The 24,174-nt window shown below is 37.8% G+C and overlaps 1 protein-coding gene across 6 annotated transcripts in view; it reads right to left on the minus strand.

The window, feature by feature from the left end:
• Positions 1–24,174, minus strand: part of EFR3A (EFR3 homolog A) — an 89,291-nt gene that overhangs the window by 51,550 nt on the left and 13,567 nt on the right. For 5 of the 6 annotated variants that reach the window (XM_050891596.1, XM_050891594.1, XM_050891595.1 and 2 more), the window contains 4 exons: positions 18,099–18,175; positions 16,080–16,207; positions 14,196–14,346; positions 1,752–1,873 (listed from right to left, as the gene is read on the minus strand). In XM_050891596.1, the coding sequence (XP_050747553.1) occupies positions 1,752–1,873; positions 14,196–14,346; positions 16,080–16,207; positions 18,099–18,175 (478 nt within the window). Of the gene's footprint in view, positions 1–1,751; positions 1,874–14,195; positions 14,347–16,079; positions 16,208–18,098; positions 18,180–24,174 lie in introns of those variants that run through there. The other variant, XM_050891599.1, reaches the window with a different exon arrangement.

Genomic DNA, 24,174 nt, shown 5'->3' on the forward strand with positions numbered 1-24,174 from the left:
GTACTGAGGAAGGTGCAGCATCAAATTTCATCACATACAGGAAAGGTTTCATTCCTCTAAAGAAGGCTCAGATAGGTATTAAAGCGGAGATTATATTTAAATCAAGGTCATGTACAGTGTTATGTCACGAGGATGAAATTCCTCACTGTCTAAGGGTACATCAACATTGCACTGAAGCACAGATAACTGTGCAGGCTGACAATTTGAAGAGCAAAAGATTAGCATAGTTCTCTTACTCCTACAGCAATCACAGCTTTGAGGTATCTTACTTTGGGGTATCCTTATGAGTGGTAGATCATACTTGATAGATGAATCAGGGATGTACTAGTCTCTAAATTTATTCCATGTTCTAGTTCATTACTAATATTACTTCTCATTTGCAAGGGGCAATGAAGGTGAAAGTAGTACTAAAAATCCTGAGCTGAGCTTCATATCCTAACCTCTTATGGAATGTTTTACGGTAAATAAGCAGTTTAACATTTCTGGTTTAGTTTCACTAAGCCTAAAAAGGCAAAATCTCAAAAAGCTCATTAAAACATTTATGAATACTATTTGCAACCATCAGCTTCAGGCAAACATACCGTATCTGACAAAAGCCTAACTTAGGAGGTAGTTGCATGATACACTGGCTTCACTAATGACACCTGCTTAAGAAGTTTCCATCCCCTTTGCCCTTTGGTCCCTGAGTACAATTTACCATCCCTTCAGTTCTCCCCCAAACAATTCATGGGGTCATCCTGTAAAACCATTCACTGGAATAATCTTCCTAAAGGGAAAGGGGGTGGGGCAGGGGGAAAAGTACAGGAGAAGCAGGCAGATTTAATCCTAACCCTTTTAGAGACAAAGTTTACAGCAAAATCCTATGTACAGCAATAGAGCAACAAATAAGATGGCAGCAAATTACAAAAAATAAGGAGGAATGACCCAGAAGACTAAAGGAGTGATAAATTCTTTGTTTTGTTTTGTTTTTTTCTAGTGATGTACACAGTATTCATTCTTTTTGAAAATACAGTTCACAGATTTTTGAAACCGCAAACTTTTAAGAAAAATCCTTATGCACTGCAGCTAACGTACCAGCAGTACACCCAAAGGGTTGAATAAATGTTCAGCACATGGATTTTTCATAGCTGGCTGAAAAATTTAATTCATGGAAATGGAAAAGGTGAGTACAACAGAGATGCAAACCATATAATCTTAAAAGCCTGAAGTTTTCTAAAATGCTCAGGGGTTAAATACTGATTGGCAATTCATATAAAGAACACATCACTAGGGGGAGCTGAAGTAAAAAAAAATGTGGTGCTTACATAATAATGTAAAAATTTGTAATACTAATTCATGAAGGCATTTCAGTTTCACACATAGTATCATACTGCAGACATCTAAGAAAATTCAATTTTAATGAGTAATTCTCAAATAGCAGACTCAAAATATGCTTTTGCTATTCATATAAGTAGCCCCATTAATTTCTCAAATGAGTTATGCAACTCACACACATTTACAGTCATAAGTAGTGCCTTTCTGGAGAGAATCCGTGCAATCTGGCAAGCATTATTCAGGTAAAATTCCACTTAAATATTCTAAGAGTTCTAGCCACCTAAGATTTGCAATATTCGGTGCTATTTAAGAAGTCAGACTTTCATTTTCTTCCTATGGAATAAACTATTCCACTAAATATCATAATAGAAGCTGTACTACAGACTATATTAACGTGTTAAGACAGTTTTCTGTAATACATACAGAATGGCACTTACTCGGTTTGTATTTCTGGATCGTGGTCACATGAATGACACATGGCACTGAATCGAGACACAAAGAAGTCATAGCGTCTGTGATATGAAGGTGTGTCTTCCTCAATGTTGGCAAATTTGACAAACTAGAAAATGAAAGACGTTAAAAAAGCTTTTGATACCAATTTCCCAAAAGAGAATAATGAATACTAAGCTTCATTTAAGAAGTAACATAAAACTTTGCATTAGGAAAGAATCCAGATTTGACAATACTTAAATATTTAACTTCAGAGAAGAAAAAGTTAAACTGGAGAGTTTTCTTTTTAAAGCCTTTCCACTGGAACTTCATTTAGATCATTATGAAAGGGTGCAACTGCATGAAATACAACATACTATGCAATATGGAAACATCTAACACTTGAACAGTGAGTGTCATCAATTCATAGAATCATAGAATCATTTAGGTTGGAAAAGATCTTTAAGATCATCGAGTCCAACCGTTAACCTAACATTGCCATGTCCACCACTGAACCATGTCCCTAAGCGCCACATCTACACGTCTTTTAAATACCTCCAGGGATGGTGATTCAACCACTTCCCTGGGCAGCCTGTGCCAGTGCTTGATAATGCCTTCAGTGAAGAAATTTTTCCTAATATCCAATCTAAACCTCCCCTGGCGCAACTTGAGGCGTTTCCCCTCATCCTATCGCTTGTTACTTAGGAGAAGAGACCGACCCCCACCTCACTACAACCTCCTTTCAGGTAGTTGTCCAAGCAATCAAATGGTAAACTGTCACTGGCGGGTTAACTAGCAACGTTCTGACTTATCAAAATTCAAGGGAAATAAACTTAGAGGCATCCTGTCAATTCTGTCTATCTTCACAAAAGGGAAAAAAGGAGGAGTCAGGGAATTATAACCCAGTCAACCTTAATTCCATTCACAGAAAGACATTCTGAAAAAAAAAAATTCCCATTTGCAAACTTCTACAAAGCAACGAAGGGGTAAGTAACAGTCAACATGGATTTGTCAAGAACAAATCACATCAACCCAGCCTAAATTATTCCTATGACAAGAAAATAGATTTTGTGAATCCAGATGAAGCAGAATCTGTCATATCTTAACTTCAGTGATGCTGTTGACAAAAAAAATACATTAAATTCTCAAAGGGAAGCTAGAAAAACACTGTCAAAAAAACACTTCCCGTAAGATAGATGCAAAAGGGTTTGGAAAAAAATATAGAAACACTTGTAAATCATCAAACTACAACAATGTATTGACTGAACTTCTGAAGGGGCCTGTCTGGAATACAGTCTCTAGTGAAACTCAAATGCTACTTAGATGACAGAGTGGGCTCATCAAATTTGCAAAGAACACTAAGCTGGCCAGAGCTGTAGGCACACTTGATGCCTGGTTCTTGACAAACTGGATACAGGACCTGAAAAATGAAGGAAGCAATTTAAGAATGACAAATGCAAAGTACCATTTTAAGACAGCTGTACAAATACAAGCCAGACACAGCTGAATGCAGAAAAGAAACTCAGGGTTATAATAAAATGCACATTCAACAAAAGTCAATGCCATTATACTGGCATGAAAAAGAAAACAATATATTGTGATACATCTGTATTACCCGTGACACCTATGAAGAAATTTTTGCCATCTAATTGGCACTAAGAAGCCCTTGGATGAAGTACTGCATCCAGCTGAAGCACCACAGCTGAAGATGGTGATTAACTCATACAGTCCTTCAGTTGTTCAAGGGATGAACAAAGCTTTAGATAAACACCTGTTAAAAAAGACTGAAAGACATTAAATTATCTAGTCTAGAGCTGCCTAAAAGATATTAGTCTTATAATGTATAGAAGACAGCTATAAAAAGAAAAGAAATAAATGGTTTTCTTTGTCCAGTGGTAATAGGAAAAGCAATAATGGGCTTACACTGAAGTAAAGGCTACCTAAGTTAGACATTAAAAAACCCCTCCTTTCTAAAGCGAGCATACTGCCTAAAGACCTTTTGGATTCTCCATCACTGACAGTTTTAAGAACAGACTACAAAGGGAAGAAAAAAGGGAAAGGAAAGGTTGTCAGAAAAGGTTTAACATAGTGCTGGTTCTGCCCTGAAGCAGAGATGTCCCATTAAGATCCCTCTGCTTTTTCCCATCCCAGTATTCTTCTTACTAATTGCTAAGCACAGGCTGAGGCATTTCTTGTATACTTTCTGAGGTGTAGAACCTGCTTTTATCAGCACATTACCCACGTACATCTAGACAAGCCCAAAGCACTTTAGCTTAATCTACAGCATACCGATTTGTGGAAGTTTTGAGGTAGTTTTCAAGCAGAAAGTGAGAGCTCTGCATTTCAGAAAAACACCACCACTTTTTCTACTCTTTTTTTAGTCTTTTTTCTGTTTTATCTAGAACGCTTATCCCTTTCAACTGCACTACCAGTGCACCCACTGAAAGCTACAGGCGCAGCTGCAAGTGATACAGTTTGTAAAAGTATAGTCTCAGCCATTACTGAAAACAGAGCAAAATTGCATAATACTAGCCTATTTTACATGACCTTCTGTAGAGAATATCCTGTAGTCAGGTGAAAATTACATACAGTCACAAAACAATTCTGTATAGTCTACTGCCAGTTTGAAAGACAATCCACAAACAGCAACCATACTTTTTTTTCAATACAGTGACTTACAAAAAAGATCATGTCTTTCCCAATAGACCCTGGAAAATGCTTTAAATCATAGAATAGTTTACGTTGGAAGGGATCTTTAAAGGTCATCTAGTCCAACCCCCCAGCAATAAGCAGGGACATCTTCAACTAGATCAGGTTGCTCAGAGCCCCGTCCAACCTGACCTTGAATGTTTCCAGGGATGGGGCATCTACCACCTCTCTGGGCAACCTGTTCCAGTGTTTCACCACCCTCATTGTAAAAAATGTCTTCCTTACATCTAGTCTAAGTCTACCCTCTTTTAGTTTAAAACCATTACCACTTGTCCTATCGCAACAGGTCCTGCTAAAAAGTCTGTCCCCATTTTTCTTACAGGCCCCCTTTAAGTACTGAAAGGGTCTCCTTCAGAGACAATAAGGTCTCCCCAGAGCCTTCTCTCTCCACGCTGAACAACCTCGACTCTCTCAGCCTGTCCTCATAGGAGAGGTGTTCCAGCCCTCTGACCATTTTTGTGGCCCTCCTCTGGACCCGCTCCAACAGGTCCATGTCTTTCCTGTGCTGAGGACTCCAGAGCTGGACACAGGACTCCAGGTGGGGTCTCACCAGAGAGGAGTAGAGGGGCAGAATCACCTCCCTCGACCTGCTGGCCACGCTGCTTTTGATGCAGCCCACGATATGGTTGGCTTTCTGGGCTGCAAGCGCACACTGACGGCTCATGTCCAGCTTTTCATCCACCAGTACCCCCAAGTCCTTCTCTGCAGGGCTGCTCTCAATCCCTTCATCCCCCAGCCTGTAATTGTGCTTGGGATTGCCCTGACCCAGGTGCAGGAGCTTGCCCTTGGCCTTGTTGAACCTCATGAGGTTCACATGGGCCCACTTCTTGAGCTTGTCCAGGTCCCTTGGATGGCATTCCGTCCCTCAGGTGTGTCAACCGCACCACTCAGCTTGGTGTCATCTGTAAACTTGCTGAGGGTGCACTCAATCCCCCTGTCTATGTCATTGATGAAGATATTAAACAGTACTGGTCCCAATACGGACCCCTGAGGGACACCACTCATCACTGATCTCCATCTGGACATTGAACTGTTGACCACTACCCGCTGAATGCGACCATTCAACCAATTCCTCATCCACCGAACAGTCCACCCATCAAATCTCTCCAATTCAGAGAGAAGGATGTTGTGGGGGACTGTGCCAAAGGCCTTACAGAAGTCCAGATAGACGACATCCATAGCTCTTCCCTTGTCCACTGATGTAGTCATTCCATCATAGAAGGCCACTAGGTTGATCAGGCAGGACTTGCCCTTGGTGAAGCCATGCTGGCTGTCTCAAATCACCTCCCTGTCCTCCATGTGCCTTAGCATAGCTTCTAGGAGGATCTGTTCCATGATCTTCCCAGGCACAGAGGTGAGGCTGACAGGTCGCTAATTCCCAGGACCCTCCTTTCTACCCTTTCTAAATATGGGTGCAATGTTTCCCTTTTTCCAGTCACCAGGGACTTCATCTGACTGCCATGGCTTTTCAAATATCATGGAGAGTGGCTTGGCAACTACATCAGCCAATTCCCTCAGGACTCTGGGATGCACCTCATCAGGTCCCATAGACTTATGCATGTTCAGGTTCCTCAGGTGATCTCGAACCTGGTATCTTCTCTTACAGTGGGAGGGACTTTGCTCCCCCAGTCCCTGCCTTGCAGTCCATCCACTTGAGAGGTGTGGAAAGAGAGGCTGCCAGTGAAGACTGAGGCAAAAAAGTTGTTGAGTACCTCACCTTTCTCCTTGTCCATTGTTAGGTTGCCAGTCTTGCTCATTGAGATGGGTACACTTTCTTTGACCTTCCTTTTCTTGCTGACATACCTGTAGAAGCCCTTCTTATTATGCTTTGCATCTCTTGCCAAGTTCAGCTCCAGCCACGCCTTGTCCTTCCTGACCCCATCCCTACACAACCGGGCAGCGTCCCTACACTCTTCCCAGGATACCTGTCCCTGCTTGCACTGCCGGTGCATTTCCTTCTTGCCCTTTAGTTTGACCAGCAGGTCTTGACTCAGCCATGCTGGTCTCTTGCCTTCCTTGCCTGATTTCTTACACTTGGAGATGGAGAGCTCTTGTGCTTTATGGAAAGCATCCTTAAAGATCTGCCAGCTCTGTTCTGCTCCCTTGTCCCAGAGGGCAGTTTCCCAGGGGGTCCTATTGACTAATTCCTTGAAGAGCTGGAAGTTTGCTTTCCTGAAATTCAGGGTCCTGACTTCACTCTTCACCTGACCCATATCCTCAGGACTGTGAACTCCACCAGTGCATGATCAGTGCAGCCCAGGCTGCCTCCAATCTTGACATCACTGATTAGCTCACTTGTGTTGGTGACCATCAGGTCCAGAATCGCATCCCCTCTGGTAGGGCTGTCTATTACCTGGCTTAAGAAGTTATCCTCAATGCATTCCAGAAGTCTCCTGGATTGCCTACAGCTTGCCGTGCTACTTTTCCAGCAGATGTTGGGGTGGCTGCAGTACCCCAGCAGGACGAGAGCCTGCAGGCGTGATGCCTCCTGTAGCTGGAGTAAGAAGGCTTCATCAATAGGCTCCCCTTGATCAGGTGGCCTATAGTAGACATCAACCACAAGGTTCCCTTTGGTGCCTCGGTCTCTGATTCTTACCCATAAGCTTTCAACCAGCTCGTGGCTATTCTTCAGAGACAGGTCTTCACAATCTTTCCATTTCTTGATGTAAAGGGCAACCCCTCTGCCCCTCCTTCCTCACCTGTCCCTTCTGGACAGCCCGTAGCCATTGATAGCCACACTCCAGTCATGGGATTCATCCCACCAAGTTTCAGTAATGGCAACTAGGTCATAGCTGTCTAGCAGCACAGTGGCTTCCAGCTCCTCCTGTTTGTTGCCCGTGCTGTGTGCATTGGTGTAGACACACTTCAGCTGGGCTGTCAGCTGTGTCACCTTCTTAGAGGAACATCCCTTAATTCCTTTGAGGTGTTTCACCAGTGTTCCCTTGTTGGCTCCTATTACCTCAGGAGCCCCGGGCTCATCTCCATAAGACTTCAAGCGTGCTGCAGTGTAGCCAGCACGTCTCAGACCAACAGGCTGAGGACCCTCGCTAGCACCCCATCCCTCTAACCTTGGTGTGTCACCCCACAGCTTGTTACGGGCAAGCCTGATATTATCCCCCTCCCCCTTCAAGTCTAGTTTAAAGCTCTGTCAAGGAGCCCTCTAGCTCGTGAGCAAAGATCCTCTTCCCCCTTTGAGAAAGGTGAATCCCATCTGATGCCAGCAGCCCTGGTGCCATGTAGGCCATCCCATTATTGAAAAACCCAAAATTGTGGTGGTGACATCAGCCACGGAGCCATGTATTAACAGACTGGGCCTGTCTGTTTCTTCCAATGTCACTGCCCACAACTGGAAGGAGAGAGGAAAAAAATAACCTGTGCTCCAGATTCCCTTACCAACTGTCCCAAGGCCCTGAAGTTTCTTTTGACTGCCCTTCGACTATGCATTGCAGCTTTCATCGCCACCCACATGGACGAGCAGTCTTATGTCTTACTGGTTTGTTTCATGAAATTGTTAATTACAAAACAGAAATAGATTTTCTAAAGTTTTTTGAAGACAGGAACCTAATTAGTCCTTACAATTTAATAAAGCATAAAGTCCAGGGGTTACAAAAAAAAAAAAAAAATCAATATGATCTTAGTATTTTCCAGACATTCAAGTGTTCAAGTCTACAATGGATTCAGCCAGCAAACTTCCATAAAAGCATGTAAAAGAATGGAAGCAAAACGTTTAAAGAACACAAAACACTATGGGAGTGGCTGTCAGAATATTAACTCATCTAGCATTTAATATTAGCATATTAATATTATCTAAAATACAAAATTATTTGATTGACAGGATCTTCCAACATGAAAATGTAATACAACTCTAGTAACTGTTTTGCTAGAAGGAAGAGTTATTGTACCAAGAAATTGCTTTGTAAGAATAAATGATGAATTTAGGCTAAGAAAGTGTCAGTGACTCTCTTGCTCTGGACATTTCTCCTACATCATGATGTAGCTTTGCAACAGGGAAGAAAGTACCCAGAAGTTACACCTCTCAAAATGGCACGCACAGTAAAATGTCCAGAAAGGGCAAAATCTTTTTATTTTCTCATGTGTGTAACAAAACAATTTCACCCACTGAACATAAAGCATTTCTGAAGTATACTCCAGGATTAGCATTCAGATGACTGAACATTTAGGCCACAGGAAAGCTAACTGTGATAACACCATTTTGAGTTGCACTGTCATTCAGTAAAGCATACAATTCCATTTCATTACAGAAATTTTAACTTTTTACAGTCCACATTAGTCTATACTTTCTCCTTGCTTAGCAGTGGTGCTCTTAAGCTGTTATTGTTGTTAAATAAAGAATATTTTACTCCTGAGTACCTAAGACATTTTCAAGCATACTTCAAATATAAAAATTATTCAACCTAAAAAAGGACAAAACTCTTATGAAAGCCCAAGCACTTGCCTGGGATATACTTACAAAGCTTTTATAGATGTAAACATGTCACTCAGTCATAGTAAATGCTTGCAGTCACCCACCAGTAATTTATGGAAGTTTTACCAGTACAAGCATCTTCTATATTTGTACAATACAGAAGGTACAAAAAGGAACCTACATTGGTAAATCTTATTTCCATTAATTTTAAAACCAATAAAATTCAATCAGTATGAAAACATATAAATCTATCAGGAAACAAAAAAGGAACATATTATCTATTCAGAAGATGTTTGTTCCAGACTGAGTCAAGAAAGTTGGATCGTATTACCAGGGAGAGAGAGATTGTGCAAGTCCTGTAAGTAAATCATGCAAGTTCTCAAATTAAAATTCCTAAGGACATAATTTCTTATATATATTTATGCTGTCTTACCACTCCTATGTAGTCAGTACAGTAGGAGAAAAATCATAGCTTTTAATGCACCCTGGATGTCTTTACAGAAGATCAGGTTTTTGCAGCAATTCAAGAACAGACAATCAGCATGCATCGTATTTGAGTTACGTTATTTGAAGCATCTCCCTGTAAAAACTGTAGGCTGGATCTGAGCAGTATTTTTTTTATATTTGAGCTCCGCAGTCTGTCTTCTACAGCCTGCAATTTTCTCATGTTTCAGATAGGGGAAAGGGGGTGCTGATACTGATAGTCACCATCTTTTATAGACAAAGCTACTGTATTTCATTGTTAGGAAACTATCACATAGGAAGACATGATATCCTATAAACATAAGACTCTTACAAACTACACAGTACAGTATTAAGTGTAGTATTCACACAGAAGTGTGTGAATGTATGTATGCGCTTCACCAAACAACTGCAAAGAGGACAAACTTCAACTTTTCTAAATAGAAGAGTTTCAAACACTGTATTCATGCATTAACTTCACAAACACAGTATTAAAATAATCACAATAAATAACAAGATAAGGTTCTCAGCAATAGAAATTGGTGATTTAGTTTAGTTATTAATAGTTAAGGTTACCTGACACTTCTCATTTTGAGTTTTATTGGAATGGGATGGATAGCTTCACATTCTGTTTTATTTCATGCCACTTGGATGCAAATTATCTTGAATGCCACATGTGCAGTTGTGTAACAAAGTCCGTAACGGTAATGGCTTACAGGGCCACATTAGTGTGGCTATGAAACTGCAAGACCAGATAGCACGAGCATAAGGTCGGGGAAGCAATACTTAACTGTGAATGACCCTAAAAGGACTGCCTAAAGCAATTTATCTAGCATCACTCAAATTCTAGTAGACATAGACATAGAATTTAGAAGATAATTTAATAACCTACAGGATGAGAAAGAGTGCTTTGTGTAATTCTGTCTCTCTGTACCTTTAACTCCCATAAAAAAAGACAGAGCAGGGATCCTAGAGATTAAATACTTCATTGTATATTAAATCACTACTAGTACATAATTCTGTATCGGTACATGGAATGAAAGAAGCATCTTGTAAATAAACATAAGTTTGCATCACATACTTCCAGATTAGCGTGCTGCAGACAAGCAAGACAAGCAAATGAGTAGTCTACTGGGAATATTAATTCTGATACTCCTTAATTTCATAGTCTTGACATTTTATACTATTTTTACATTTACATGCACTTCAATTCTACCAAAAACAACTGCTTTTATAAGCCAACACTAATAGATACAAAAATCTTGTTGTTATATCAGGCACTGACTGGTCACTTTTCCACTTGGGATACTGCTTGTCTTCTTTTAAATAACAAATGATGACAACTAGCAATAACAGTCACCTCCTCATGCACAGGAAGCCCAACACTGTCACTGATGGTATCATTATTTCACTGCTCCTAAGAAGAAACTGCCCTTCTAAAATGAAGCACCCTGTCAACTAAAGAAAGCATTTGTGGTAAATAATTTAAAACGTGGTAATACTGGCTTCTACATATATCTGCTATTTTTCAGATGAAAAAACAATGTTTTACTATCAAAATACAAAGAAGAATTCACCCCGTCAACATTCCAAATTAGCTTAAAATGTGTTGTATTCAATTGAGTTTTGTCATCATAGTTTAAGACAAAAGTTTTACTAAATTACGCACTCCATTGGTTTTGACCAGCTGCTCACTAAAGAAATTTTCTGGACACTCTCTAAATAAATTGACAGAAAATTAAAAATATTTTTAAAAATCATCTGTTGTCCCAAAAAATTTTGACCACAAGATTTTAAAGCTCTTCACCCCTAGACAGGAATAACAAGTATAATTATTTCATTCTATCCTAGTAATATAACCACTATGGATCTAAGCAATACATTTAATTATTTGTACATGAGAGATAGAGATGTTTTACATGATATTCGCTACTGAAATTCTGCAAAATGGTTAGAGAGAGAAATTTAGTATTGCCGTAAGTTTCTAAGTAAAAGCTTATTGCAATCAGCCTCCAGATTCTGTAACACTTAAGCCAAGGAAATCTCACTGTTTCCCACCGCACTTTTTTCAGTTTCCTCACCAGCATATGCTATCCTAGCACATGGTTAATAAAAATATCTTCCATGACAGAAAAAGGCATTTTGAACTGCATAGACGCTGCCAATTTGAAATCTGGTCTACTTAAAAAAAAAAAAATACAAGTCAACATATCCACTATCGAATTTCACCTGTTTTCAAGTATCTGCCTATATAAGTAGATTTACAATTATGTTATTAAAAAAAAAAATCATTGCTGCTGTAGGAAATAAGCTAACATAATTTACAAATGCAAGATATAAAATGTCATAGGAACTAATGTAACGTAACCTGAAGATCAGGCATAAAAGTACATAAATGAAAACAACAATTGTTTTTCTAAAACAGTAATCTTCAGGTTTGCTTTTTAGAAGTAAATCAACTTAAAAAATGAAATTTAATTTAAAAAAAGAATTTAAGAAGTCAAACAGTTGATGATAAAACTTTCGTTTTTTTGTAAGATAGAGCACCAAGTAGAATAAGTTCTGCATCCAAAACCAGATATTTAGGAGTCAGGGAAAAAATCTTGGAAGACAGTGGGAGCTTCCAGATCTTTCCAAGACTTTAAACTACTTGGAGTCATTCAGTACACAGATCTGTTTCATTTGAAACCCTGACTTCTGAGCAATCACAAGAGTCTCTGCAGCTGAAGCAAAATCTGCTTGTGAGGCCAGCAAAAAAACAACAACTCAAATAAGACAGTTGAATCTTACTTGAAAGACATCACTGCCTTTGTATCCCAGTGAAGCTTTGAAAGTCAGCTTTGGGATGGAAAAATAATCAAGATCGACTTATAGCCACAATCATACCCATATTTTTTTAAGTGTAAGCAGACTATAAATTTGTATTGGCCTGAAATTGAGTTTAACCTAAAAACATCACGGAAACTTTTTCAACAGTTGCCTGACTTTTCACCAGTTTAAAGACATTTACTTCATATGCAATTTATTCTTCTCTTCCAGACAATACCAGTTTCCGCTTCGAAGTGGTACATTAGAATAACTAAAGCATGTGAAAGATTATTCAATCACTCTACCATCTCTACTCTTTTGGGGGTTTTTTTGTTTGTTTATATATTTATTTCCTTCAGGAGGAGAGGAAAAACTAAAAAAGGCTACACATGATGGTAAACTTTCTCCATGTCTGACAAAATTTATTTAAGAACACAGTAGGCCAGTGTCCTTGGTAACAGACAAGCTGTCAGTGCCAATAAACTGTGCTCCTCTTGAGTCAACACAAAAAGACTCTATCTTTTCTCCCCATTGACTATAGAAGGCACCTGGGGAAATTAGCATAATTAGGCTAAAATTAGCCTTTGGAATACTGTTGACGAGCCATATAGATTCACTCTCCTCACAGAATTTGACATCTTATTTAGGAAAACGTAATTATTTTTGGTTACTGAGTTTTACAACAGACAAACACAAATTATCTCCTAATTTAGGAAGTCCGTTAATCTGCTTTGCTCATAAAAGACTTCACTAGGAACTGACAGGGATATCAAACAGATTACCATAAAGTGAGTTCTGCTCAATAACATTCATTTGGAAGTGACACGTGCCTTGTAAATCAACGTGGAGGTTGGCAGTGACTGTTTGCCACCAAGGATTTTAAACAACTGGAAAGCAATGTACATCTTGCCATTTGGCAGCTCAGGAAAGAAGTTCCAAAGCTATTTCCCTAAGAGGTCTTGCCCATGCATTATTATACAAACAAATCAAAAGAAGCAGAGTAGTCTGGCTCAAAGATACTAAAATAAATAAGTAAATAAATAAATAAACATCTCATTACCCTCAGTAAAGCTGCCCCGTTAGTTTGGGGCACAAGGGGACACTCCTCCCCTACATCAGAGCAAGAACTGTCTGCACTCCACCGTAATAAGAAATTCTACTCCGGAGTAGCATCACTCTACTACACCCTCCTGTTTCCCTGAACTGCAACTCCATTTAATTCCATCAACTGGGAATCATGCCCAAAGGAAAGCCCAACAGTTTTACAGAATCCACAAAGAACCCCCCACACTGCTAACAATGGCAATGTACACAAAATGCCAGCACTACTTCTTTACTCATGTAAAAGCAGTCACTCTAAGTGAAAACAGTCCACATCACAATCCTGGAATTTATGAGACTCCTATTGTACTAGCTGGGAATAAAATGGTTAGAAGAGAAGTATGACAGAACCATAATACTCATTGCACCCATCACTATTTGGAAACCTAGATCTCCAAATCCTCATTTTGACACTTTTAGTTACGCCCTTCACGTCTGGATCTGAATCCTGAAATACTTAAGCTAATAAGACGGTGAGGTTGTAATACTGAAAGCTTTTGCCTCCTGGCTACTTTTCAGCTAATAGGAATCTTTCTGCATAGTGTCAGTGCTGTGCAGAAGGATGTTATTTCCTCCTCCTCCTCACACCATCGCTCTCATTGCTGGAGAGCGAGAAAACACTGTCTTACCTATACAATGCCTCCAGGAGGTCTGTTTAAAGACTCGACATATGAACTCACAGAACTGCTTTCCTGTTCCTTCCAGAAGAAGTTATTTCTGCAGGGGATGAGCCCAGCCATCAAAAGAATTTTAGAGACTGAAAGGAAACAGTTTTCCTGCCTCCAGCTGGTATCCGCTCTGTGTTTAGGCCCAAATGGTATACCCTGCCACATACAGAATCTTCTCAATTCATGTTAACTGGCAGATACTTTGTGACTTCTGAAACTACTTCCCCATCGCAAATAAGCAGAGATTTATTCTGTTTTGATTTAGTATCTTTACTCACAGAATTAGTTCCAAGAACTTGCAGCTTTGGTTCGCCTGATTCCAGAAGCTTGGCCACCATATGAAGGAAACTTTCCACAAACGGTTTTATGCTTTGAGAATGGCAGGCCATTAGAAGTTGGTCCAATGCCTCCATGGCAATTAAAACATACCTGAAAATTAATTAGAGAGACTCACATAAAGATGTGCCACATTTATCATCACCTGCATTAGTTCAATTTAGGTCCTTATTGCTACAAAAATTTCCCACTGTCTAAAAATAGAAGTTATTGGTATTTCCTACACTCATATTTCTTCTTTTTTGGGGGGGGGGGGGGGGGGGGCGGGGGAGGGGGTTGGGGGTAAGGGGGACGGGGAGGGAAATGAGTGGTTTTAAAAAGGATGTCATTCTTGGTATTCTTGGTAACAGAGTAAATATAGTTCAATTTTCTTTCCTAGCACATTTTATTTTCAATTATAAATCCCAGCTTTCTAGTCTACAGATCCTCTGTCTATCCAAATCCCAGTATGGAAAGCCAGCAACTTATCCATGCTCCCACACAGTCAGACAACATGCTAAGTAAATGAAAAAGAGTAAAGAAAAGCAGTGAACAAAATTAATTACCCTAAAGAATGGCCATTTACCCATTCTATAGCTTTTGACATCATGAAGGCCAAAAATGATGGCCTGTGATGGATGTTGCCTTTCTTTTCCAACTCCTGCCATTTCTTAGACTCAGTATTTTCCTACTCCATTTCCATATTCTTTAACATCTTCTCCCTCTTTTGACTCTACATTCTTTAAAATTTCTAGCTCAAATAGGACTTAGAGTATGACAGAGTTTTAAAGTTCCCATTTAAATACCATTTAGCCAAAAGAGTTGAAAAGAAAGATATCCCCGCTTCCCAATATCCGAATGACATTCAAGGGCATATTGGGTTTACATGGTAAGGTTTTGGTAGCAAGGGGGCTGCAGGGGTGGCTTCTGTGAGAAGACACCATGAGCTACTCCCATGTCGGACAGAGCCACCTCCAGCTGGCTCCAAGACGGATCCACCACTTCCCAAAGTTGAGCCCCTCATCGTCACAGGTAGTGCCCATAGAGGACCACTGGGGAGCAGATACCCACACTGCAGACCATGGAGACCCCACGCTGGAGCAGGTGGATGCACCCTGAAGGAAGCTGCAGCCCATGGAAAGGCCTCGCTGGAGCAGACTCCTGGGCAGGAGCTGCAGCCTTGTGGAGAGGAGCCCACACAGGAACAGCTTTTCTGGCAGCACCTGTGATCTGTGGGGGACCCCCACCGGAGCAGTCTGTTCCTGAAGGACTGCACCCCGTGGAAAGGACCCATGCTGGAGCAGTTCTTGAAGGACTGTCTCCTGTGGGAGGGACCCAACGCTGGAGCAGGGGAAGAGCATAAGGAGGAAGGAGCAGCAGAGACAAGATGTCATGAGCTGACTGCAACCCCCATTCCCCATCCCCGTGCGCTGCTCGGGGGGGAGGAGGTAAAGGAGTCAGGAGTGAAGTTGAGCCTGGGAAGGAACCGGGCTGAAGGGAACGTGTTTTTAGCTTTGTTTTTACTTCTTACTATCCTGCTCTGTTATTAATTGGCAATAAATTAAATTAATCTTTCCCAAATTGAGTCTTTTTTGCCCATGATGGTAATTCCTGAGTGATCTCCCTGTCCTTATCTTGACCCATGAGCTTTTCATCTTATTTTCTCCCCTGTCAGGCTGAGGAGGAGGAGTGAGAGAGCGGCTGGGTGGGCACCTGGCAGCCAGACAAGGTTAACTCACTACAAAGAGATTGGGTCTGTCTTGCCTCCTAAACTTGATCAGAACAAACATGATGAAATGCAGCTACATGTTAGCATCTATTTTTAATGCTGTGACTTATTTCCTTACCCATAGCGATGTCTGACAACATCTCTGCTCAGTCTCTCTGCTAGGTAAGCACCAATTCGATCCAGCTTTTCTGGTGCAGAAACCGCATAGAAAGTCAGCTTCTCCATATCAGCTTTAACAAGACCATCCTAAGAACAGACATACAAAAAATAAAATAAAAAAGTTCACAGAAAGTATAAAGCTTTGGAAGTGTTCTTCCTTTTGTCTAATCAACATTTAAAGATCTGAGCCATAGAGATGGGAATAAGCTACTGAAAAAAGAATAACTTTTGAGCAAAATTGTCAATAGCTTAGCTGCAAAAATCAGCAACATAAAAAATTAAGTAAAATATTTTTTAAAGAAATGAAGTAACTATCTTCCCTCATCTTTTTTTTTTTTTTTGGGGGGGGGGGGGGGGGGGGCGGGGGAGACACAGACGGATGGACGACGGACAGGGCACACACAAGTATTCCAAAAGAAGATAAAGAACATATTTAGTGAGATATGTTACCAGTTCTAAGACACACTTCTTCCCTACTGGTACAATGTAATTTTTTTCTTTTCCCATTCCCCCACAAAAAATATATTTGATGCATAGTTTTGACACTATATACAAACAAGATTGTAGTTTAAATATTTTAAACTGTAGTTTAAATACTTTATTTCTACAGTGTCACATCTTGGACAAAGCTGATATACAGGGTCAAGACTAAGTGTTAGAACAAGATCAAAGATTAACATATTAGTTCCAACATGAACTGTGATATGGATCTCCTCAGGTGAGGTTCTAATTATAACTATCCCATAAGAAGGATAAGGCTTTTTGTCTTTTTTTTTTTTTTTTGCTAGCAGTTCACAAAAACATTATCTTTTTCAAATAAATGACTTGAAGCTTTTAACACATTCATTATTAATTAATGCATTTTATCAAGCAAGTCTTCTCATACTTTAGAAAAGGTAAACTGTTTCACTGTAACTCAGTGAAACATCATGGACTGGCTTGTGTCCTGCACTGAGCCAATGAATATTAACAAAAGCAGAGACTAAGGAGTGCCAACTCAGAGCTACTGAGTGAGATTAAAGCGGTAAGACTACAACTGTAGCAATTCTGGATGTTTCTATACCTGTATCAAACAAGTAGATTAAACCAAATAAATCTATAAAACCATATTGTTCCATGCTTTCAACATACTGCGTACACAGAAAACATTTCCTTTGAAGCCAGAAATGCACTTATATAGTAACTAGCACTCAGTAACAACACATTTTAAAGAAAAGCCCATGTACTTTCTAAGATATAAGCCAAACATTATACAAATGTTGACTGTTCTGCTTACTTCTACTATAATACAAGATAACAAAATCTGGTAACGCATTTAAAAAAATACAGCAGCAGAAACATAAGCTCTTGATCAGTCTGAACCATCACGTGATTACGTGTAGATATAGGCATTAATAAATGGTAACACAGAAGTTATTTATTTTCACAGAGAGTAAGAGTTAGGCTTTAATATAGCTCTAAGACTGTTCCAGTGAGATGAAAAAACTGCATATGAATAACTGAAGAAATTAAAAAACAACAACAGAAACCCCTTTTGGACCACAACAGTCTACCAGAACTATAAAAACTTACACAGTCAATATGTCAAGAGTTAGAAAATTAAAATCTTGTAGAAAAACAGAAAATATTCACACCAGCAACCATAACAAAACAAGTTTGTGGTTCTAAGTAGTTATGAAGTTAAGTGCTACCTCTGCTGCAGAATACCCTGTTTAATTAAATCTCTATTTCTCTGAACTAATTTTACTCTTCAATATGCACAGCCCTGCTTTGAAAAGAGAATTAGATCAGATGATCTGTAGAGGTCCCTTTCCAGCTAAATTATTCTGCTAACCTCTATTAAAGCTATGAAGTGCTAAAGAATTTACTGTAAAATGTTAAAATAGAAAAGAAAAAAGAAAAAAAAAATTGCTGAAGCATTAGTTTAATCAAAAATTTTCAAATGTCAATCCCTTAAAATTTTAAAGTCATCACTTACTTTTGGATCTTCAGGAAATATGTTATCTACCAGACGCTTGTAGCGAGGACGCAAAGCAGCACAGCAACAGCACACTCCTGCAGAGAGATTTACCCAACAGAATTTAGAATTAAGTTTTAGGAACTACGGTATTTTCATTTGAAGTGACTAGCTGACAAGCAAGGAGGAAAAAGATACAGTGAATTCAGCTGCTTGTTACTATCAGCAATAAAGCAAAATTAAGGTAATTGAAAATGACTGAGAAGTCAAATAAGCAAAACTACTATTATAATGTAATACATGAGAAAAGATGCAAGCATCTTGGGTACTAGAAATGCACCTGTCATCCAGCCATACTTAAAAACATGCAGAAAAATCAAGACATTTCAAAATTTAGTAATATTAAACCCAAAGCTACTTCATTTGCTATTTTATCTTCATTCTGAATGATCATTTCAAAACATCTAAACATGCATTACGTTCATTCTTCTACAAAAAAAGTCAACTACGCAATCTTCTGTTTTCAGGAAACCATATAAAGCAATAAAGCACAATATACAAAACAAGCTCTCCCTTCATTATCCCACTGTTTTACTGGGTATCAGACAAAAGACAGTCACCTGAAGCGAAGAAAGGTATTTTTCTGATCTCATTTCTACTCTACTACTAATACTGTACTCATATACAGATAATCAGAATAATACATGTAACTTGCAATTTTATTAATTTAAAAGAGTCATACTGCCTGCTCTAACAAGATAAAAACCTACAAAGTATGGTTTATTTTTTCTAGCATTCAGGACTACTAGAATGTTGGAATAATTCTAGTTTACTTGAAGTAAAAACTTAGCACAAAAAAAAACCTGAAAAAATGTTTCTAGATATCTATCCAATTATTTTATCAGTGCAAATTTATTCCCAAGGAATTTAAATGCTTTGACAAATCAGGTTTTAAATGTTTCAGTGGACATATCAAACTAACTCACTGGTCAGGCCTCAGATTAACATTAAAGCAGCTCTGATGCATAAGAGCCACTAAATTGGAAATAATATACTGAATAACAATATAGCAAGTATGCATGCAGATCAGTGGCTGTGTGGTCTTTCAAATCTCAGTACCTAGAGCATTCAGAGTAGCTAAATATCTTACAAATACCTTATTAAAGGTGTTCATTTATGTATTAAAAAAAAATCATAAAACACTTCGTTAAAAATAGTAAAAGCTGCAAAAGCTTTTACTGCAAATCAAAATAGGGAAAAGAATAAATAATATCTTGGCAGTAACTTTGATGATTACAATTTATCTGCAAATTTTTCAGGTTGTAAAGAAGTATTAGACAAATACATCAGGATTGTATTTCTTTACTTAAGACAGCCAAGTAACCTTAGCTGTTTTTAACCATATTTATCAGAACATCTGGGAGATTCATGACAAAGACTTCCCCTGATGAACTTGTTTTTATTACAAGACTCTACATGAGTAGATATTGTCCCTCTATTCCACCTGCACAATTCAGTTTTTTGTCCGACAACTTACTTCTTGCAATTTATTTAATCAGAAACAATTACTAAAGATAGATCTATGATTTTAACAGCACACTAAGTTCTCCTCAGTGGTCTTTTAACTCAATTCATGAATTAGAGAGTCATATATCACCAGTAAGATGAACACAGACTTATAACTTCAATACATAATTATGAAAACAAAAAACATGCAAGGAACAAACAACTGGAATATTGAGCATTTTTGTGTGAAATAGTACTTTGTTACTACCGTTAAGTTCTTCATATGACTCCTCCTGTTGACATCTCCTACTCACAGAAGTCTACCCAATGTAAAAATCTACATTTACATAAAAGCTGCAGATCATAAGTAGCTAAAAGCAAAGCTATTTCATATGCCACTGGAAAACGTAAGTATCAAGAGAGGTTAAAAACCTACTTGACTTAAACCAGAAATAATTCAGATAGTTGTACAAACAGATTCTATTGAGAACAATGTTGTGTAACATTTTAAAAGTAAGTAAAATCATAATAAGAAAGGAGTACCCCATTAGTGTCTAGTATATCACTGGTATTCGGAAATTCAAGTAACACCACCAAAATCCACCTAATATTGTTAAATGTTTCTTGAGTTAGGTATGCAGCTCTGCACCTGGCTCAACACTCTTTGTACTTGTGTTTTCCTACTTGATTTTCTACCTTATGGACCACTAACATTGGTCCAAAGTAAACAGTATGTTTGATTACTCCTAAGTATAATAAAATATTCTTACAATAACTGTAGTAAAATATTTTGCTATAGCTATCTAAAACATAGTAAGAACAGACAATGTCTTAGAATATTGTATGCAAGACAGAGGCAATTAAAAATTCTTCTAGAGTTAGTTTCTCCCTCTTTAAGTGACAGGAGAGAAAATCCTTGCAAAGAACCACAATTTTAGTCTTCAAATGATGTTTTAGAACTGTGGTAATTACATAAACTGAACATAAAACCTGGATACAGTCACTCCTTTGAGAAGGATGAAATATCAGATAATGGTACCAACTCATTCTGACAGCCTTACCAGATGGTGTCAGTTAATGGAAACCCAATAGTGTTCAAATACTGCTCTTCAACTTTATGGCACACAGTGAATTTTGACATAAAAAAAGGCCTAGCAAGAAGTATATTATATAGGATTTGAAAATTTTCTCTTCTCCCCATCCTGGATTTTCAGTAGTATATTTACATTGCTATATATTTAATTATAGCACAGTTTACATGGGGAAAAAAAAAAAAAAAGAACCTATCATCAAAATATAAAACTAAAATTTATATGAATTTTAATGTCATTAAAAGATTTTTCTAAATTAAACAGAACATTCAAGTATTACAAAGCTAGAGTTAATCTATCAAAGCTTTCAGCCTCCAAATATATTTTCAGTAAAGAAATTTAAGCAGAACACTATCAGAAAAAAATTAAGTCATAGACTCTCCAAAGAACACATTAAAAAAGAAAACCAAAAGCAAAAACCAAAACAATTAACAGTCATGAGACACACTTTGTGGGAAAATTATTTATCATTGCTCAGTATTTTGATATAACCAGGAAAGATTAATAAAAACATAGAAATAGGTTTAAAAAAAGAAGTATGAATATACAAAAAAAAAACCCACACAAAAATCAAGTCTTAACAACACACATTAAAAATAGATTGAACTTAAAAAAATAAAACAAAATCTAGGAACATTTCACAACGTAGAAAAGATGAATGTTTTAAAAGATGGAGAGAAGCTGAGCAATTGAAAACAGATTCTCTACTTCTTGGATACAAATTTAACCCAGATAAAAGTTGATCCAAATAAACAGATTCATTTCACACAAATAAGCTGTTCTGTAGGTCTACAGAACGCAGTCACTAAGCCAGGTAAAAAGAACCTGTTCCACTCTATGCAGGTTTATCACCAAAAAATCCTATGAGAATTCCCTTTCAGTGTCAGGCAAAATTTGCATTTTAATGGTCTCCCCCTTGAAGACATCTTTACGCCATTTTATACAAGTAAATATGAAAGTTAAAGTGGTATCTACAGAGAAGTTCACACTGTTACATGATAGTCAACATAAAAGGTTTAAACAATACTTATTATTTACTTCTGCAATAGTGGGATTTTCCAAGTTTAAACATGCATGTTCTCTTCTGCTAAAGGAATCCTGTAATCTGCATTTTACATGTTAAGACTGTAAATATTTCCCAGCTGTACAGGTACTTCTCTTCACACACATTTATTCTACACAACAGCAGTAAGAAGAAACAATCCATGTTATCAGAAAATGGTAATTTCACCTACCCAAACACATACATGGTCTTGGTTCAAAAGCAGAATTATAATCATAGGCTTTTTCTTGCTCAACAGTTGGAACTTGAACATACTGCCTCATCCTGAATATGATTTCACTCCCCGAGTACTCTCTCCTTTTTCAGAAATTTGCGCTCTCACACTAGCATAGAAGCAGTTACTTCTCACGAGGGCTCTGCAATACTGTAAGCTTATCTGATTAGCCCTGTGACATCTACATCTACATAAAGCCACCAAACACGTGAAAAACTTCAGTATCAAATTCTGTTAACAAGGCCAGGCACAAGAAAAGACAAAAGAATAAAAGTAAAGACAGATCGTCAATGTGTGATTTACAGCTCATCGAATTAAACTGGACAGAGCCAGTTTCATTATTTCAGCTTCCCCAGAACATGCAGTTCATTATTTCTGTGACTAGAAGCAAAAAATCAGTATAGTTTCAAAAAAAACCTGTGTTCAGTCAGCAGCCACATATCACTGTGGAGTGATAAATATTTTAGCAAAACATACTTGCTTGATCTTGCTGAAGAATGGTCAGAAAAAAATTAAGGCAGACTGCTGACCAAAAAGGCTTTTCAAACAGAAGGGTTTATCTTTAAGATTAGAGAATCACTTTAAAAATTAATAGGTTAATGAAATTAACATTATCTCTAATAATACCTCAGAATTTAAGAAGCAAGGATTACAGAATTTAACTCCTTAACATCCTTACTCGCAAAGATTATGATACATCAGATAGAAAATCAATTTTGAGTTAAGCAATTCTGAAGTGACCTTCTGGCTTCCCATTACTTCTCACCATTTTATTGTTTTACTTCCTACATTACATCCACTTGGGTAACACAAACACAGGATTTTCACATAGGTATTTTTATAAACCCTAGAAATTATAAGGTACTATTTTTAATAAAATCACAACTAATAATTTCCACTAAATAACAATTCCATACCAATTCTAGACTTAAAGAGACTAGTGCTAATAAACTAGTGTTAACTGCAAATAAATTCAGAGAAAACACTGAGCTGCACAGAAACTGTCACCACATAGTTTACTAAAGAAACCCTATGGTGTGAATTAGAAAAATACACATTACAAGAAAGTTTTATTTCAAATGAGTTTGTCTGAATATTCACTGCTACATCTTATTAATACAAAATTACAGAAAAAATCTTCAAGCTGGCTTTAAACATAAAACACCAAGTACTGCCCATTAAGTTTAAAACTGCCAGATTATTTTCCTCTTTATCAAAACCTAGCAAAACAGAAAACAAATGGATTGTATTATTTATCTAATACTAGAATTTCTTCCAAAATTTTGTAATGCTAATATTGTTGTCATCTGTTTCCAGAATATTAACAACCTGAACCAAGATTTCATTTTCACTCACTGAATATTTTCATTGTGTCCCAAGCTTGGATCTAGTTGTCCACACCTTTATTGTCTATCTTCTAAGATTTAAAAAAAAAATCATCTTAATTTATCAAAAATTAGTATAATTAACATAAAAGTTTGAATCTACAGATAAATGCGTGTTTTGCTAATATCAAGAAACTGAGCAACATTAAAATTACATTTGGTTGCTCAATGTACTTAAATATAACTACATAAAAATTGAGTACTTCACTTCTATACATTAAACTTTCATTTGACTTATTTTTCTATATCTGAGATGAGAAATACAAACAAAAAGGAATTTGTTTCAAATATCCAGAGGAAAGTGCATAAAGTAAGACTTCAACCACTACACTAACGATATCTGGTTGATGCATTTAATTCAGACCTAAAACTATTTTCAAGGGCATTCCCCTTCCACTATTAAAAACAGATCAAATATTTTAGAACAAGGAAATTATTCTGGCCATATAAGGGAGTTAATTAAAAATATTCTTCAACCTGCTATAAAAAGAACAACTGCTGTAAGGATGTGCTCATCAGCCATTGCAATGTCCCAGTAGCACGCTCCCAGAGAGAACAGAGGACTCATCATTTAGACAGTATGAAGTCCCATCCCCCAAATAAGCCTCTTCTCCACCTCCCACCCTAGTGCTATTTGACTTCGAAATAGCTGGTTTCTAGCCCCTCTCCACCAAAACGCAGCAAAGAAAATGTCCAACACGCAGATGAAATTTCTGTCTTGAGAACACGACGTTCATCTTTATGTCAACTTCTGACCTCCACGACAGCAAAATCTCAGTAACAGCCAATGTGGAAAATTGCATCCACTACCTAGGTCTGGCAATTTCACATTTATTTT

This window comes from Gymnogyps californianus, chromosome 2, assembly GCF_018139145.2.
Source record: "Gymnogyps californianus isolate 813 chromosome 2, ASM1813914v2, whole genome shotgun sequence".
Classification (NCBI taxonomy): Eukaryota; Metazoa; Chordata; class Aves; order Accipitriformes; family Cathartidae; genus Gymnogyps; species Gymnogyps californianus.